This window comes from Oncorhynchus clarkii, chromosome 28 (assembly GCF_045791955.1).
Source record: "Oncorhynchus clarkii lewisi isolate Uvic-CL-2024 chromosome 28, UVic_Ocla_1.0, whole genome shotgun sequence".
NCBI lineage: Eukaryota > Metazoa > Chordata > Actinopteri > Salmoniformes > Salmonidae > Oncorhynchus > Oncorhynchus clarkii.
Window position 1 is genome coordinate 38416921 of NC_092174.1, and position 18685 is coordinate 38435605.

Sequence of the window (18685 nt, forward strand, 5' to 3'; positions counted from 1 at the left end):
AAGTTTACTTAAGTATTCAAACCCTTTACTCAGTACTTTGTTGAAGCACATTTGGAACCGCTTACAGTCTCTTGTCTTCTTGGGTATGACACTACAAGCTTGGCACACCTGTATTTGGGGAGTTTCTCACATTCTTCTCTGCAGATCCTCTCAAGCTGTCAGGTTGAATGGGGAGCGTCGCTGGACAGCTATTTTCAGGTCTCTCCAGAGAAGTTTGATCGGGTTCAAGTCCGGGCTCTGGCTGTGCCACTCAAGGACATTCAGAGACTTGTCCCGAAGCCACTCCTGCATTGTCTTGGCTGTGTACTTAGGGTCATTGTCCTGCTGGAGGGTGAACCTTTTACCCAGTCAGAGGTCCTGAGCGCTCTGGAGCAGGTTTTCATGAAGGATCTTTCTGTACTTTGCTCTGTTCATATTTCCCTCGATCCCAATTAGTCTCCCAGTCCCTGCCGCTGAAGAACATCCCCACAGCATTAAGCTGCCACCACCATGTTTCACTGTAGGGATGGTGCCAGGTTTCCTCCAGATGTGACGCTTGGCATTCAGGAGCTCAATCTTGGTTTCATCAGACCAGAGAATCTTGTTTCTCATGGTCTGAAAGTCCTTTAGGTGCCTTTTGGCAAACTCCAAGTGGACTGTCGTGCTTTTTACTGAGTTGTAGCTTCTGTCTGGCCACTCTACCATAACAGCCTGATTGGTGGAGTGCTGCAGAGATGGTTGTCCTTCAAGAAGGATGGTCAACTCCCTGACCAAGGCCATTCTCCCCAGATTTCTCAGTTTGGCCAGACGGCCAGCTCTAGGAAGAGTCTTGGTGGTTCCAAACTTCTTCCATTTAAGAATGATGAAGGGCACTGAGTTCTTGGGGACCTTCAATGCTGCAGAAATGTTTTGGTACCCTTCCCCAGATCTGTGCCTTAACACAATCCTGTCTCTGAGCTCTATGGACAACTCCTTTGACCTCATGGCTTGGTTTTTGCTCTGACATGCACTGTCAACTGTGGGACAGGGTAGCCTAGTGGTTAGAACATTGGACTAGTAACCGGAAGGTTGCAAGTTCAAATCCCTGAGCTGACAAGGTACAAATCTGTCGTTCTGCCCCTGAACAGGCAGTTAACCCACTGTTCCTAGGCCGTCATTGAAAATAAGAATTTGTTCTTAACTGACTTGTTAAATAAAGGTAAAATAAAAATAAATAAATATAGACAATTGAATGTACCACAGGTAAGAACGATCAATGAAAACAGGATGCACCTGAGCTCAATGTCAAGTCTCATAGCAAATACTTATGTAAATAAGGTATTTCGTTTATATATTTTTTTTATAAATTTGCTTCAATTTCTAAAAACCTGTTTTCCCTCTGTCATTATGGGGTATTGTGTGTATTGATGAGGAAAATTATTTATTGAATCCATTTTAGAACACGGCTGTAACGTAACAAAATGTGGAAAAAGTGAAGGAAGGGGTCTGAATACTTTCTGAACGCACTGTATATTATGACGACATTGTGTGACGTTTTTGTTCACTTTGGCCTACAGCAAGGTTTTTTTTCCGGCTGTTCGTACAAACACCAAAAAATTCTAGAGGCAAGTCGGAAGTTCGGAAGTCAAAGTCTACGACCCTTCGTCGGTGATTGGTCAACAGTAGGGATTATTCAATGAAGTGTTGGGATTCAACGATACGTGAATAATTTTCATGCACATTTTTCACTTGAGAAATACTGCACCAAACGTTCTAGTAGATGTAAAATCGCTCGACTAAAATCATAATTAATCACAGATTTCTTAGATTATTTTACATTAATTTGAACTATTTTGTCTACGTCGTCTCAAGATGGACAAACAGTACTATTGATGTTTTTTCAACATTTTTCAAGCGAAGGTCTTTTCAAGCGAAGGTCGAAGGTACGCGAGCATACTCATTTGGTTTGCCTAGGAGCCAGCCAAACCGAAGCATGCCTAAGCCCTTAGGGTCTGAGAGGAAGGGCAGGGCTGGATCCCTCTTCCCCTCTCTGAGGACAGACAAACAGCCTTTAGGGGCTGAGAGGAAGGGCAGGGTTGGATCAGTTCCCCCTCCATCTCATCCAACTCACAGACTCACCATAAACACCTCACACACTCCATAAACACACACACACACAGTATTGTTTAACTAACCTTGTGGGGACACATAATTGATTCCCATTCAGAATCCTATGTCCCCTAACTCTAACCCCAAAATCTAAACTTAACCCTAACCTTTAACTCCTAACACTAACACAAATGATAAACTTAACCCCTAAACCTCCTAGAAACAAACAAACAGAATGTCCCCAGTTGGTAGAATTTGTGTTTGTTTAGCATTGTGGTGGGGACTTCTGATCCAGTATAGTTAAGCATGTCCAACACAGTGTAGCATCAGTGGGAGAGAGGAGGACAGCCGTGGCTGGGCACAGCATGTTCCAGAGAGAGCAAAACAAGAGCTGACCTACATTACTATCTCTGGCAGGAAACCAGTCCAGCAGGAAGTTATGGGACAGTGTCCAAAATGGTGCCCTGTTCCCTATTTAGTGCACTACTTTTGACCATGGGATCAAAGGGCTCTGGTCAAAAATAGTGCACTACATAGGGAATAGAGTGCCATTTGGGAGGAAGACAAGGACTGCGGTCACGGCGCACAGCTCCTACAATTGTGTGTCTCTCTGTGTGTATAATTGCTATCAAGTTTATTGGGTTACAATGCCATCCAAGGGTCAGCTCAAAACGGTATGTGATGCCAATCAGTCTGCACAATGTATTCAATTTGATCTCTATATAACTTCTCTTTGGAGAAATCCAAAATAGCAGCTTACAGCAGGACAGTAACAACAGGGAAGTTGGTGGCTCCAGCCCTCTAGCAATATAGGAACAAAAATCTAAAGAGGAAATTACTAAGAACACAGCATTATACTCATGCAGACAGCCTTTGGAGGAACAAACATTCAGGAAAACCATAACGGCAGAAGAGATAGAGGGCTTGAGATAAGGGGGAGCAGAGATGAAAAAACAACAGGATAGAAGTGGTGTAAAAATACATTTTCTTTACGATGGTTCAAACCCTTTACTAAGGTACAGAGCTACAGTAAAACATGATTGTTGAACAGACAGAATCTTTAAGGACATCAAACAAGCTCCCTCTCAGATCTGGTCAGGAAGAGAGAGACGGACACAAAGAGGGAAAGAGAGACGAAAAGAGAAAAAAGAGAAAAACAGAAAAAAGGGTCCTGGGAGAACAGAAAGACAGACAGAAAGACAGACAGAAAGAAAGACAAAGACAGGCCACTAGTGTAAGAATGCTGTTGTTACCTGGTACTCTAGTAATGTTGACTAAATGTCTAGATCACATGGAAACAACACTTTAAAAGCCTGAGTCAGAGAAAGCAGGCTGTCAACTCAGAAGATGTCATGAGTCCGATACGCACACACACATCTCTACAAGGTCCTTGGAAGAATTTGGGCTGAATTGGTGCAACATGGGCTGTCAGTAAAGGCATCACATGGGCGGTGTGTTGTGATTTCCAGCAATTGCGCAAACAGGCTTTTTCTGGCTCAACAAGGCCTGAATGAGGCCAATCTGCATTGGTCTTATCATGACAACACCCTACAGGCACGGCTCACCACAATACAATGAAGTAACCAGCTATACAACATGCAAACACGCGTGCCCACGCACACACACACACGCACGCACACACACCAGTGTTATACAGTGAAGTAACCAGCGAAACTAACACACCAGAGTAATTAAAGTAAAGTACATACTTTAAAAACAAAGGCATGGTTAAAACAACAGTGCAGATGTGGTTTCCAATCAGCGTGTCATTCTATTTCACTATAATAGGACACTGTGGAGAACCAGTCAGGTTTTCAGTTTGTATTTATTATGAATCCTCATTAGCTGCTACCAAGGCTACTCTTCCTGGGGTCCAGCAAAATGAAGGCAGTTTATACAATTTTAAAAACATTACAATACATTCAGACTTACAGTCTGATCCAATGAGATGTTCACTAACGAAAACCACTAGGAACAGAGGAAACACATACTAATAAATTGGACCCACTGTTACATTTGCTTCGCTCCAATTCAGTTCACATTGGCATGATACAAGTCATGGTCATGGTTTTAGCTGGGATGGAGAGTGAGACATGGTTTTAGCTGGGATGGAGAGTGAGACATGGTTTTAGCTGGGGTGGAGAGTGAGACATGGTTTTAACTGGGATGGAGAGTGAGACATGGTTTTAGCTGGGATGGAGAGTGAGACATGGTTTTAGCTGGGATGGAGAGTGAGACATGGTTTTAGCTGGGATGGAGAGTGAGACATGGTTTTAGCTGGGATGGAGAGTGAGACATGGTTTTAGCTGGGATGGAGAGTGAGACATGGTTTTAGCTGGGATGGAGAGTGAGACATGGTTTTAGCTGGGATGGAGAGTGAGACATGGTTTTAGCTGGGATGGAGAGTGAGACATGGTTTTAGCTGGGATGGAGAGTGAGACATGGTTTTAGCTGGGATGGAGAGTGAGACATGGTTTTAGCTGGGATGGAGAGTGAGACATGGTTTTAGCTGGGATGGAGAGTGAGACATGGTTTTAGCTGGGATGGAGAGTGAGACATGGTTTTAGCTGGGATGGAGAGTGAGACATGGTTTTAGCTGGGATGGAGAGTGAGACATGGTTTTAGCTGGGATGGAGAGTGAGACATGGTTTTAGCTGGGATGGAGAGTGAGACATGGTTTTAGCTGGGATGGAGAGTGAGACATGGTTTTAGCTGGGCTGGAGAGTGAGACATGGTTTTAGCTGGGATGGAGAGTGAGACATGGTTTTAGCTGGAGGATGGAGGGAGGGAACACCTATTAAGGGGAGGGGTCACCTATTAAGAGGATGGGGGAGGGGACACCTATAAAGGGGAGGGGACACCTATTAAGAGGATGAAGGGAGGGGACACCTATAAAGGGGATGGAGGGAGGGGACACCTATAAAGGGGATGGAGGGAGGGGACACCTATAAAGGGGAGGGGACACCTATTAAGAGGATGGAGGGAGTGGACACCTATTAAGAGGATGGAGGGAGGGGACACCTATAAAGGGGAGGGGACACCTATGAAGAGAATGGAGGGAGGGGACATGACTAACCTTTCTTTCTCTGCCTGTGGCTGACCAATGACACATCCAGGAAGTGGACAACTACTACATATCCACTCGTTCTCATTCTACTATAATACACCCTCTTCATTTCATTTCAGTAGATTTCAACTTATTTCAGTTGATTTCAACTGATTTCAGGTCCTTTATTGTAACTGGGGGTTTTAACAAAGCTAATCTGAGAACAAGGCTTCCTAAATGCTATCAGCATATCAAATGCGTGACACAGGCTGGTAGCATTCTGGACCATTGCTACTCTAACTTCCGGAATGCATACAAAGCCTTCCCCCACCCTCCTTTCGGGCAAATCTGACCACGACTCAATTTTGTTGCTCCCAGCCTATAGACAAACTAAAACAGGAAACGCCTGTGCTCAGGTCTATCCAACGCTGGTCTGACCAATTGGATTCCACGCTTCAAGATTGCTTCGATCACGTGGACTGGGATATGTTCCGGGTAGCCTCAGACAATAACACTGACGTATACGCTGACTCGGTGAGCGAGTTTATTAGCAAGTGCATTGGTGATGTTGTACCCACTGTGACTATTAAAACCTTCCCTAACCAGAAACCGTGAATTGCCAGCATTCGCGCAAAACTGAAAGCGCGAACCACCGCTTTTAATCATGGCAAGACAACTGGAAACATGACTGAATACAAACAGTGTAGCTATTCCCTCCGCAAGGCAATCAAACAAGCAAAGCGTCAGTATAGCGACAAAGTAGAGTCGCAATTCAACAGCTCAAAAACAAGATGTGTGTGGCAGGGTCTACAGTCAGCCACAGATTACAAAAAGAAAACCAGCCCCGTCGCGCACATCGACGTCTTGCTCCCAGACAAATTAAACAACTTCTTTGCTCGCTTTGAGGACAATACAGTGCCACTGACATGGCCCTCTACCAAAGCCTGTGGGCTCTCCTTCACAGTGGCCAACGTGAGTAAAGCATTTAAACGCGTTAACCCTCGCAAGGCTGCCCAGCCCGGATGGCATCCCTAGCCACGTCCTCAAAGCATGCGCAGACCAGCTGGCTGGTGTGTTTACGGACATATTCAATCAATCCCTATCCCAGACCGCTGTGCCCACATGTTCCAAGATGGCCACCACTGTTCCTGTTCCAAGAAAGCTAAGGTAACTGAACTAAATGACTAACGCCACATAGCACTCACTTCTGTCATCCTGAAGTGCTTTGAGTGACTAGTCAAGGATCATATCACCTCCACCCTGCTGATCCTCAACACTGGGGCCCCACAAGGGTGCGTTCTCAGCCCTCTCCTGTACTCCCTGTTCACCCATGACTGCGCCTACAACTCAATTATCAAGTTTGCAGACGACACTACAGTGGTAGGCTTGATTACCAACAACGACGAAACGGCCTACAGGGAGGAGGTGAGGGCCCTCGGAGTGTGGTGTCAGGAAAATAACCTCACACTCAACGTCAACAAAACAAAGGAGATGATTGTGGAATTCAGGAGACAGCAGAGGGAGATTCCCCCCATCCACATCGACGGGACAGTGGTAGAGAAGGTGGAAAGTTTTAATTCCTCGGCGTTCCTCGACAAACTGAAATTGTCCACCCACACAGACAGTGTGGTGAAGAAGGCGCAACAGTGCCTCTTCAACCTCAGGAGGCTGAAGAAATTTGGCTTGTCACCTAAAGCACTCAAACGTTTACAGATGCACATTCGAGAGCATCCTGCCGGGCTGTATCACCGCCTGGTACGGAAACTGCTCCGGCCACAACCGCAAGGCTCTCCAGAGGGTAGCACGGTCTGCACAACATGTCACCGGGGGCAAACTACCTGCCCTCCAGGACACCTACAGCACTCAATGTCACAGGAAGGCCAAAAAGATAATCAAGGACAACAACCACCCGAGCCACTGCCTGTTCACCCCGCTATCATCCAGAAGGCGAGGTCAGTACAGGTGCATTAAAGAGACTGAAAAACAGCTTCTATCTCAAGGCCATCAGACTGTTAAATAGCCATCACTAACAGAGTGTCTGCTGCCAACATACTGACTCAAATCTCTGGCCACATTAATCAATTTAAGAAATGGATTTAATAAAGGTATCACCAGTCATTTTAAATAACGCCACTTTAATAATGTTTACATATCCTACATTACTCATCTCATATGTATATACTGTACTCTATACCATCTACTGCATCTTGCCTATGTCGCACAGCCATCGCTCATCCATATATTTATATGTACATATTCTTATTCATCCCTATACACTTGTGTGTATAAGGTAGTCGTTGTGAATTTGTTCAATTACTTGTTAGATATTACTGCACTGTCGGAACTAGAAGCACAAGCATTTCGCTACACTCGCATTAACATCTGCTAACCAGGTGTATGTGACCATTAACATCTGCTAACCAGGTGTATGCGACCAATATAATTTGATTGGATTTGAGTTCAGTTTCAACCCCATTCATGTCAATGCTTTCTCAGTCATCATGCATTATGGTGTGCAACAGAGTTGTGTGATTCCTCAAGTTATAGTCAGGCCAAGCTTCCTCAAGTTATAGCCTGAGTGCCAGTCTCTTTTGATAATCCACTCCCTGTACTCCATGTCATGTGCCAAAGAGACTGATACTCAAACTAGGCCAGGTAAGCATAATGTGGGAATTTCCACCCCTCAATCAAAACGTGTTAATTTCCGAAGAATCTAGCAGGATTGCGGAACATGTTGATTCTTCTGAAACTATGTTGCACTGTTTCATCAGCCGAGCGAAAATACAGTTACAGCTCTGTCACAAAAGTTGATTTTCCAGGTAATGTTTGTCTTCCTGTAACGCTTTGTTCTCTCTTCTTGGCAGACACTCTAATTGACTGTTTGCATGGATACACCCGATGCCAGACACCTTCCCTAACTGCTAATTAACTGCTGCCAGCTACCATACCTACTGTACCATACAGTAGCGTCAAGCAGTTTGGCTTAGTAGTTGGGGAAACCCTCTGGCATTGCTAGTGTACCAATTCATTAACACACACAATCAGTAGCACTTACTCTATGTCCAAATGCCACAGTTGAAGTCGGAAGTATACATACACTTAGGTTGGAGTCATTAAAACACGTTTTTCAACCACTCCACAAATTTCTTGTTAACAAACTATAGTTTTGGCAAGTCGGTTAGGACATCTACTTTGTCCATAACAAAGGTAATTTCTCAACAATTGTTTACAGACAGATTATTTCACTTATAATTCACTGTATCACAATTCCAGTGGGTCAGAAGTTTACATACACTAAGTTGACTGTGCCTTTAAACAGCTTGGAAAATTCCAGAAAAATATGTCATGGCTTTAGAAGCTTCTGATAGGCTAATTGACATCATTTGAGTCAATTGGAGGTGTACCTGTGGATTTATTTCAAGGCCTACCTACAAACTCAGTGCCTCCTCTTTGCTTGACATCATGGGAAAATCAAAAGAAATCAAGTAAAAACCTCAGAAAAAAATTGTAGACCTCCACAAGTCTGGTTCATCCTTGGGAGCAATTTCCAAACGCCTGAAGGTGCCACGTTCATCTGTACAAACAATGGTACGCAAGTATAAACACCATGGGACCACGCAGCCGTCATACCACTCAGGAAGGAGACGCGTTCTGTCTCCAAGAGATTAACAAACTTTGGTGCGAAAAGTGCAAATCTATCCCAGAACAGCAAAGGACCTTGTAAAGATGCTGGATGAAACAGATACAAAAGTATCTATATTCACATTAAAACAAGTCCAATATCGACATAACCTGAAAGGCCGCTCAGCAAGGAAGAAGCCACTGCTCCAAAACTGCCATAAAAAAGCCAGACGACAATTTGCAACTACACATGGGGACAAAGATTGTACTTTTTGGAGAAATGTCCTCTGGTCTGATGAAACAACAATAGAATTGTTGGCCATAATGACCATCATAATGTTTGAAGGAAAAAGGGGGAGGATTGCAAGCCAAAGAACACCATCCCAACCGTGAAGCAGGCGGGTGGCAGCATCATTTTGTGGGGGTGCTTTGCTGCAGGAGGGACTGGTGAAATTCATAAAATAGATGGCATCATGAGGAGGGGAAATGATGTGGATATATTGAAGCAACATCTCAAGACATCAGTCAGGAAGTTAAAGCTTGGTCGCAAATGGGTCTTCCAAATGGACAATGACCCCAAGCATACTTCCAAAGTTGTAGCAAAATGGCTTAAGGACAACAAAGTAAAGGTATTGGAGTGGCTATCACAAAGCTCTGACCTCAATCCTATTGAAAATCTGTGGGCAGAACTGAAAAAGCATGTGCGATCAAGGAGGCCAACAAACCTGACTCAGCTCTGTCAGGAGGAATGGGCCAAAATTCACCCAACTTATTGTGTGAAGCTTGTGGAAGGCTACCTGAAACGTTTGACCCAAGTTAAACAATTTAAAGGCAATGCTACCAAATACTAATTGAGTGTATGTAAACTGTCAGGAATTGTGAAAAACTGAGTTTAAATGTATTTGGCTAATGTGTATGTACAGTCGTGGCCAAAGGTTTTGAGAATGACACAAATATACATTTTCACCAAGTCTGCTGCCTCAGTGTCTTTAGATATTTTTGTCAGATGTTACTATGGAATACTGAAGTATAATTACAAGCATTTCATAAGTGTCAAAGGCTTTTATTGACAATTACATGAAGTTGATGCAAAGAGTCAAAATTTGCAGTGTTGACCCTTCTTTTTCAAGACCTCTGAAATCCGCCCTGGCATGCTGTCAATTAACTTCTGGGCAGCCCATTCTTGCATAATCAATGCTTGGACTTGGTCAGAATTTGTGGGGTTTTGTTTGTCCACCCGCCTCTTGAGGATTGACCACAAGTTCTCAATGGAATTAAGGTCTGTGGAGATTCCTGGCCATGGACCCAAAATATCAATGTTTTGTTCCCCGAGCCACTTAGTTATCACCTTTGCCTTTATGGCAAGGTGCTCCATCATGCTGGAAAAGGCATTGTTCGTCACCAAACTGTTCCTGGATGGTTGGGAGAAGTCTCTCTCGGAGGATGTTTTGGTACCATTCTTTATTCATGGCTGTGTTCTTAGGCAAAATTGTGAGTGAGCCCACTCCCTTGGCTTAGAAGCAACCCCACACATGAATGGTCTCAGGATGCTTTACTGTTGGCATGACACAGGACTGATGGTCTTCTCCAGACAAGCTTTTTTTTACGGATGCCCCAAACAATCGGAAAGGGGATTCATCAGAGAAAATGACTTTACCCCAGTCCTCAGCAGTCCAATCCCTGTACCTTTTGCAGAATATCAGTCTGTCCCTGATGTTTTTCCTGGAGAGAAGTGGCTTCTTTGCTGCCCTTCTTGACACCAGGCCATCCTCCAAAAGGCTTCACCTCACTGTGCGTGCAGATGCACTCACACCTGCCTGCTGCCATTCCTGAGCAAGCTCTGTACTGGTGGTGCCCCGATCCCGCAGCTGAATCAACTTTAGGTGACCATCCTGGTGCTTGCAGGACTTTCTAGGGCGCCCTGAAGCCTTCTTCACAACAATTGAACCGCTCTCCTTGAAGTTCTTGATGACCCGAAAAATGGTTGATTTAGGTGCAATCTTACTGGCAGCAACATCCTTGCCTGTGAAGCCCTTTTTGTGCAAAGCGATGATGACGGCACGTGTTTCCTTGCAGGTAACCATGGTTGACAGAGGAAGAACAATGATTCCAAGTACCACCCTCCTTTTGAAGCTTCCAGTCTGTTATTCAAACTCAATCAGCATGGCAGAATGATCTCCAGCCTTGTCCTCGTCAACACTCACACCTGTGTTAACGAGAGAATCACTGACATGATGTCAGTTGGTCCTTTTGTGGCAGGGCTGAAATGTAGTTGTAACGGTTGTCGTAGGTGGAAGAAGGTGAAGAGGACCAAGGTGCAGCGTGGTACTTGTTCACAGTAAATTTAATAAAGAAACTGAACACTAGAACAAAAAAACAACAAAGCGGAACAAACAAAACAGTTCTGTTTGGTGCAGACACACAAAGACAGAAAACAACTACCCACACTCATAGTGGGAAAACAGGCTGCCTAAGTATGGTTCTCAATCAGAGACAACGATAACCAGCTGCCTCTGATTGGGAACCATACCAGGCCAAACACATAGAAATACAAAACCTAGACTACAAACATAGAATGCCCACCCCAACTCACGCCCTGACCAAACTAAAACAGAGACATAAAAAAGGAACTAAGGTCAGGACATGAGAGCAGTGGAAATGTTTTTTGGTGATTCAGTTCATTTGCATGGCAAAGAGGGACTTTGCAATTAATTGCAATTCATCTGATCACTCTTCATAACATTCTGGAGTATATGCAAATTGACATAATTTAAACTGAGGCAGCAGACTTTGCGAAAATTTATATTTGTGTCATTCTCAAAACTTTTCACCACCACTGTAAACTTCCGACTTCAACTGTATGTCCAAATGTTCAATATTGCTACAATTTCTCAATCATGTCAAATAAGTGATTCAAGGAAGGGGATAAAGTAAGGATGCATCCTTCAAGTTTTCAAATAGGACTAAATGATCCCATTGAGAGGTACAGGGAGATCACCTGCTTACAGATGTCGGATCTTAATTTGACAAGGAGCGTCGCAGCAAAATAATCCTGCAGCAACAGGATGTTAAATCGATAATGTTGCATGACTGGTGGTTAGGCTATTAGCTGGGCAAAATTAGGCTACATTAAAAGTACAAGATGTTAATATGTTAACTGTTAATACATTAACTGTTAATACTGCTATGCGTTATTGTGTGTTTTCAGTTCATTTATGTAAATCATGAGGCTCATCTGGAGGGAAGCCAAAGTCATTCCACTACCCAAGAGTGGTGAAGCAGCTTTTACTGGTTCTAACAGCAGACATGTCAGCTTCAAATCAAATCCAATTATATTTGTCACATGTGCCGAATACAACAGGTATTCCTGACAGTGAAATGTTTACTTTACAAGCCCTTAACCAACAATGCAGTTTTAAGAAAAGTGTTAAGAAAACAATAGATAAGAAAAAAATAAAATAAGAATTAAAGTAACAAATAATTATAGAGCAGCAGTAAATTAACAAGAGCTTGCTACCAGCTCTTAGTAAAAAATGGTGTTAGACCAAATAAAATGCTATTTCTCGGTAAACAAATTAACAACAGACTTTCAGCATGCTTATAGAGAAGGGCACTCAACATGTACAGCACTGACACAAATTACTGATGATTGGTTGAAAGAAATTGATAATAAGAAGATTGTGGGAGTTGTACTGTTAGATTTCAGTGCAGCCTTTGATATTATTAACCATAACCTATTGTTGAGAAACATATGTTTTATGGCTTTTCAAGCTTCTCTAATGCCAAACATATAGGGTGTGGTGTACCGCAGGGCAGCTCTCTAGGGCCTCTTTTCTATTTTTGGACCCCAGGAAGAGTAGCTGCTTTTGCAACACCTAAGGGGGTCCTTAAAAAATACCAAAAAGGAAATTCTCAGCAACAAGAGTGATCAAATTAAGATCATATATATGTACTTTGCCCAGCATTGAGAACGATAATGGATATATAAGGAATACATAGTGAATAACAATAACAAAAACAAGGCAACAGTCCCCCAAGAATGATGCAGCCCTTGGGCCAATTAGAGACAACAATTCAAACTAGACTATAATGACAGCAACAAAACATGTTTCCATTGTAGCGACACCGGATGGTCGATATGAATGTTCTTGCATATGTTGAGTCTTGACAGTGTTTGCAACATGTGTACCAAATTGTGTTAAATACAAATATCCTTGACTGATTTATATGCACTTATGTGCCAGACAACGCCCACATAAATGTTTATTGATCAATAGTGGCCATGTTGTTTTAGGTACTAGTCTGGAAAATATTGCGTTGAGGGTCCTTTGTCCATAGATGTCACATATCAAGTTTTGTAATGATCGGTCCTTCGGTGCCAGAGGAGTAGAGGTCCCCTGATCTTATAGGTCCCCTGATGCAAATGTGTTCCTTGTGAGGAGAGGGACCTATGTACCGAATGTCATGACTTTAGGTCAAACAGTGAGGGGTGTGATCCTTCAAAGTATGCATTTTCAATCGCTTGTTATGGCATCACCATCTGGCCAATCGGTAATTTTGTAAATGCCAGATCTCTATGGGAAGATGCATTATTCACGCAAGTTTTGTCAAAATGGGGCCAGTGCTGTCTGAGATATGGCGTGTGACGAACGTACGAACGTACTAACAGACGGAGACAGATCCACAGTCCCCTCCCAGATTTCAATGTGGGGACAATGAACACAAACAGGAAGAGGAGTAAATAAAGGGGGGTTAGGTAATCTGCTTACCTTCCCCAGTAGGACACCCATCTTGTGTCTCCAGCGTCCCTTGTTGAGTGAAGCCACTCTGATCCACAGGTTGAGCTGGGAGTTGTACATCCACACGTCTCTGCCATTGATACGACCCCCTGAAACACACAAACGCAGACACACACAACACTGTTAGCCTGGAGTCTGTATGACTCTGGTCGTGTTAGCCTGTAGTCTTTTAGCCTGGAGTCTGTGTGACTCTGGCTGGTGTTAGCCCGGAGTCTGCTAGCCCAGAGTCTGCTAGCCCAGAGTCTGCTAGCCCAGAGTCTGCTAGCCCAGAGTCTGCTAGCCCAGAGTCCGCTAGCCCAGAGTCCGCTAGCCCAGAGTCCGCTAGCCCGGCGTTAGCCCGGAGTCCGTTAGCCTAGAGTCTGTGACTCTGGTTGGTGTTAGCCTACTCAGCTAAAGCCTAGACATTAACACTGGGAGGTAGCACAAAGGTCTCAGGCAAGGTGACTCATCATATGAGAGTACAGTTCACCGAACCACCTCTGCTACACCTGTGTTTCAACTTTGTCATTTTGTTGTCTTGTCATTGTTTTCTTTGGCTGGTTTTACGCACCTGAAAACTGTATTGCCTGAGAGCAGAACCCAAAAACCAAAGCCAGAATCATTCCTAAATTCAGTCCTTGGTGCCAATTCAATCCAAATTGATCTAATAAAAACATGTCTTCATAAATAGAATAAGTTGATCTTGAACAACATCCAAACTGTGCATGGGTTATGTGTTTGGGCTCAAATGTCAAGGTCACATTTGGTAAGGCACAGCTGACACTGTCTAATCTAAGTAAAACATTTGAGCTAGGCTTTATGGGTAATCCTGCTGATCAAAGTCTACTTTGACATTGAGCAAACAAAAAAACACACGCAACCTGACTTTAAAAAAGAAGAAGAATAAATTACAGGGCTTTCCAATACAACACACACATAAACACACACACAGACACACACCCTGGCCCATTACAACACTATAAAAGAGAAACAGGATCTCTTTGTTCTTTATAGAGCAGCAGTTGGATGATTCTCTACTCCCTGTCTCTGGGCAAACATGTACTTGAAGGAACTGTTTTTTTCTCTCTTCTCCTTGGCGAGAAGCAACAACAACGTATAGCTAAGCCAACCAGGTTGCAGACATGTTGCTAGCAAGCTCTGACACAATACATTTTTCTCACTCTATCCCTCTTTCTCTCAGTCTCTCTCCATCCCTTTATCACTCGCTTGATTGCTCTCTCTCTCCTTCCACCCCCCCTCTCTCTCTCCTTCCACCCCCCCTCTCTCTCTCCTTCCATTCCTCTCTCTCTCTCTCTCTCTCTCTCTCTCGCTCTCCTTCCACCCCCCCTCTCTCTCTCCTTCCATTCCTCTCTCTCTCTCTCTCTCTCTCTCTCTCTCTCTCCTTCCACCCCCCCTCTCTCTCTCCTTCCATTCCTCTCTCTCTCTCTCTCTCTCTCTCTCTCTCTCTCTCTCTCTCTCCTTCCACCCCCCCTCTCTCTCTCCTTCCATTCCTCTCTCTCTCTCTCTCTCTCTCTCTCTCTCCTTCCACCCCCCCTCTCTCTCTCCTTCCATTCCTCTCTCTCTCTCTCTCTCTCTCTCTCTCTCTCTCTCCTTCCACCCCCCCTCTCTCTCTCCTTCCATTCCTCTCTCTCTCTCTCTCTCTCTCTCTCCTTCCACCCCCCCTCTCTCTCTCCTTCCATTCCTCTCTCTCTCTCTCTCTCTCTCTCAGCACCTGCCTGATGTTACTGCACAGCCTGAGTCAATCAAAAGGCCCCAGTGATCCATGTAAAAACAAAGACATCACTAAACCAACAGGCTGTTTTTGCTAACACAATAAAAACAGCAGAATAGATGAAGTGTAAACAGACAGTTCAACAAATCATGTTTTACTATTTTGCTGTTTAACATGACTATGTTTTCGAGAGAAGTCGAGAAGTAGGTCAGGTTTTTCAAGAGTACACGAGTTCCCTCTGACTTGACATGAATGCTGAGTGTCATAAACAGAAAACTCTCATCAGAATCATCCTACTGGCTCAGGGGAAACTGATTTCCTCTAAACAAACAGCTGGTTCAGTTTTCAACGTTGTTTGAATTGACATCTGTGCCCAGTGGGAAGCAACTAAATCAGATGATAAGTCATATTCATGACCATGACCAGTATAATCATGTGTCTTAATGACAATATATGATACATAACATATAATTGCTAAGCTGGTAAACATTAAGATCAGAAGCCCCATCTTCATGTCAATCCTCCACACCTGCTCCAATTGAGGAGCAGCTGAATTCACAAAAAAGACTTCATACAATGCTAGGGCTTATCTCGTAACAATGAAATGAAATGATTTCTCAATCCGTCACGGTCTGTTGGGCTTAGAATAGGTGTTTACCCATAATTAAGGGAGGGTGGCTATAGAGCCTCAGAGACTGGCTGTGTACTGTAGCGGGCAGCAACATAACCTCAGAGACTGGCTGTGTACTGTAGTGGGCAGCAACATAACCTCAGACACTGGCTGTGTACTGTAGTGGGCAGCAACATAACCTCAGAGACTGGCTGTGTACTGTAGTGGGCAGCAACATAACCTCAGAGACTGGCTGTGTACTGTAGTGGGCAGCAACATAACCTCAGAGACTGGCTGTGTACTGTACTGGGCAGCAACATAACCTCAGAGACTAGCTGTGTACTGTAGTGGCCAGCAACATAACCTCAGAGGCTGGCTGTGTACTGTAGTGGGCAGCAACATAACCTCAGAGACTGGCTGTGTGCTGTAGTGGGCAGCAACATAACCTCAGAGACTGGCTGTGTACTGGGCAGCAGCATAACCTCAGAGACTGGCTGTGTACTGTAGTGGGCAGCAACTTAACCTCAGAGACTAGCTGTGTACTGTAGTGGGCAGCAACTTAACCTCAGAGACTAGCTGTGTACTGTAGTGGGCAGCAACTTAACCTCAGAGACTAGCTGTGTACTGTAGTGGGCAGCAACTTAACCTCAGAGACTAGCTGTGTACTGTAGTGGGCAGCAACATAACCTCAGAGACTAGCTGTGTACTGTAGTGGGCAGCAACATAACCTCAGAGACTAGCTGTGTACTGTAGTAGGCAGCAACTTAACCTCAGAGACTAGCTGTGTACTGTAGTGGGCAGCAACATAACCTCAGAGACTAGCTGTGTACTGTAGTGGGCAGCAACATAACCTCAGAGACTGGCTGTGTGCTGTAGTGGGCAGCAACATAACCTCAGAGACTGGCTGTGTGCTGTAGTGGGCAGCAACATAACCTCAGAGACTAGCTGTGTACTGTAGTGGGCAGCAACATAACCTCAGAGACTGGCTGTGTGCTGTAGTGGGCAGCAACATAACCTCAGAGACTGGCTGTGTACTGTAGTGGGCAGAAACATAACCTCAGAGACTAGCTGTGTACTGTAGTGGGCAGCAATTTAACCTCAGAGACTGGCTGTGTACTGTAGTGGGCAGCAATTTAACCTCAGAGACTGGCTGTGTGCTGTAGTGGGCAGCAACATAACCTCAGAGACTAGCTGTGTACTGTAGTGGGCAGCAACTTAACCTCAGAGACTGGCTGTGTACTGTAGTGGGCAGCAACATAACCTCAGAGACTAGCTGTGTACTGTAGTGGGCAGCAACATAACCTCAGAGATTAGCTGTGTACTGTAGTGGGCAGAAACATAACCTCAGACACTAGCTGTGTACTGTAGTGGGCAGCAACATAACCTCATAGACTGGCTGTGTACTGTAGTGGGCAGCAACATAACCTCAGAGACTGGCTGTGTACTGTAGTGGGCAGCAACATAACCTCAGAGACTGGCTGTGTACTGTAGTGGGCAGCAACATAACCTCAGAGACTAGCTGTGTACTGTAGTGGGCAGCAACATAACCTCAGAGACTAGCTGTGTACTGTAGTGGGCAGCAACATAACCTCAGAGACTAGCTGTGTACTGTAGTGGGCAGCAACATAACCTCAGAGACTGGCTGTGTACTGTAGTGGGCAGCAACATAACCTCAGAGACTAGCTGTGTGCTGTAGTGGGCAGCAACATAACCTTAGAGACTAGCTGTGTTCTGTAGTGGGCAGCAACATAACCTCAGAGATTAGCTGTGTACTGTAGTGGGCAGCAACATAACCTCAGAGACTAGCTGTGTACTGTAGTGGGCAGCAAAATAACCTCAGAGACTAGCTGTGTACTGTAGTGGGCAGCAACATAACCTCAGAGACTAGCTGTGTACTGTAGTGGGCAGCAACATAACCTCAGAGACTGGCTGTGTACTGTAGTGGGCAGCAACATAACCTCAGAGACTAGCTGTGTACTGTAGTGGGCAGCAACATAACCTCAGAGACTAGCCAGAAAAAACAAATGTGTTGGTTTAATTTTTTCATTCAGCCAAGCCGGTTTATTGGTTGCATTCATGTTGCCCATTGACAAACCTCTGAGGTACTGACACTACTATCAATATACAGGCTAGTGTTTGATCCTGATGCCATAGAACGGACAGGAGCTGCTGTATGTTCTCAAATGTCCTGGGGGGGGGGGGGGGGGGTGATAATGATGGATGCCATCTGACAATTATTTTAGGTGAAGACGGAGGATAGGACAAAGTAGATGGAGGCATAGTAAACAGCCTTTAACTTTTTTTCAATTTAACCTTTATCTAACTAGACAAGTCAGTTAAGAACAAATTCTTATTTACAATGACGGCCTACACTGGCCAAACCCTAACCCGGACAACGCTGGGCCAATTGCGTGCCGCCCCACGGCCGGTTGTGATACAGCCCAAGATCGAACCAGGGTCTGTAGTGACGCCTCTAGTACTGAGATGCAGTGCCTTAAACCGCTGCGCCAATCGGGAGCCCTCTACAGGCTACCACACTCTGGCTTCTGTCTATCTCCATAGAACAAACAGAGCATATGATGAGAACCAGTTGTTTTCAAGACAAAACGAAACAAATAAACTTCTGTCTATCTCCATAGAACAAACAGAGCATATGATAAGAACCAGTTGTTTTCAAGACAAAACGAAACAAATAAACTTCTGTCTATCTCCATAGAACAAACAGAGCATATGATGAGAACCAGTTGTTTTCAAGACAAAACGAAACAAATAAACTTCTGTCTATCTCCATAGAACAAACAGAGCATATGATAAGAACCAGTTGTTTTCAA

The 18685-nt window shown here is 44.4% G+C and overlaps 1 protein-coding gene across 3 annotated transcripts in view; it reads right to left on the reverse strand.

Annotated features, from left to right (window-relative positions):
- LOC139386603 (kelch-like protein 24) overlaps positions 1-18685 on the reverse strand; it is a 58554-nt gene that overhangs the window by 19392 nt on the left and 20477 nt on the right. For all 3 annotated transcript variants that reach the window (XR_011629080.1, XM_071132288.1, XM_071132287.1), the window contains one exon: positions 13504-13622. Coding sequence is in view for 2 of the 3 variants with exons in the window: in XM_071132288.1 (XP_070988389.1) it covers positions 13504-13622 (119 nt within the window). In the remaining variant the exon portion in view is untranslated. The remainder of the gene's footprint in view (positions 1-13503; positions 13623-18685) is intronic.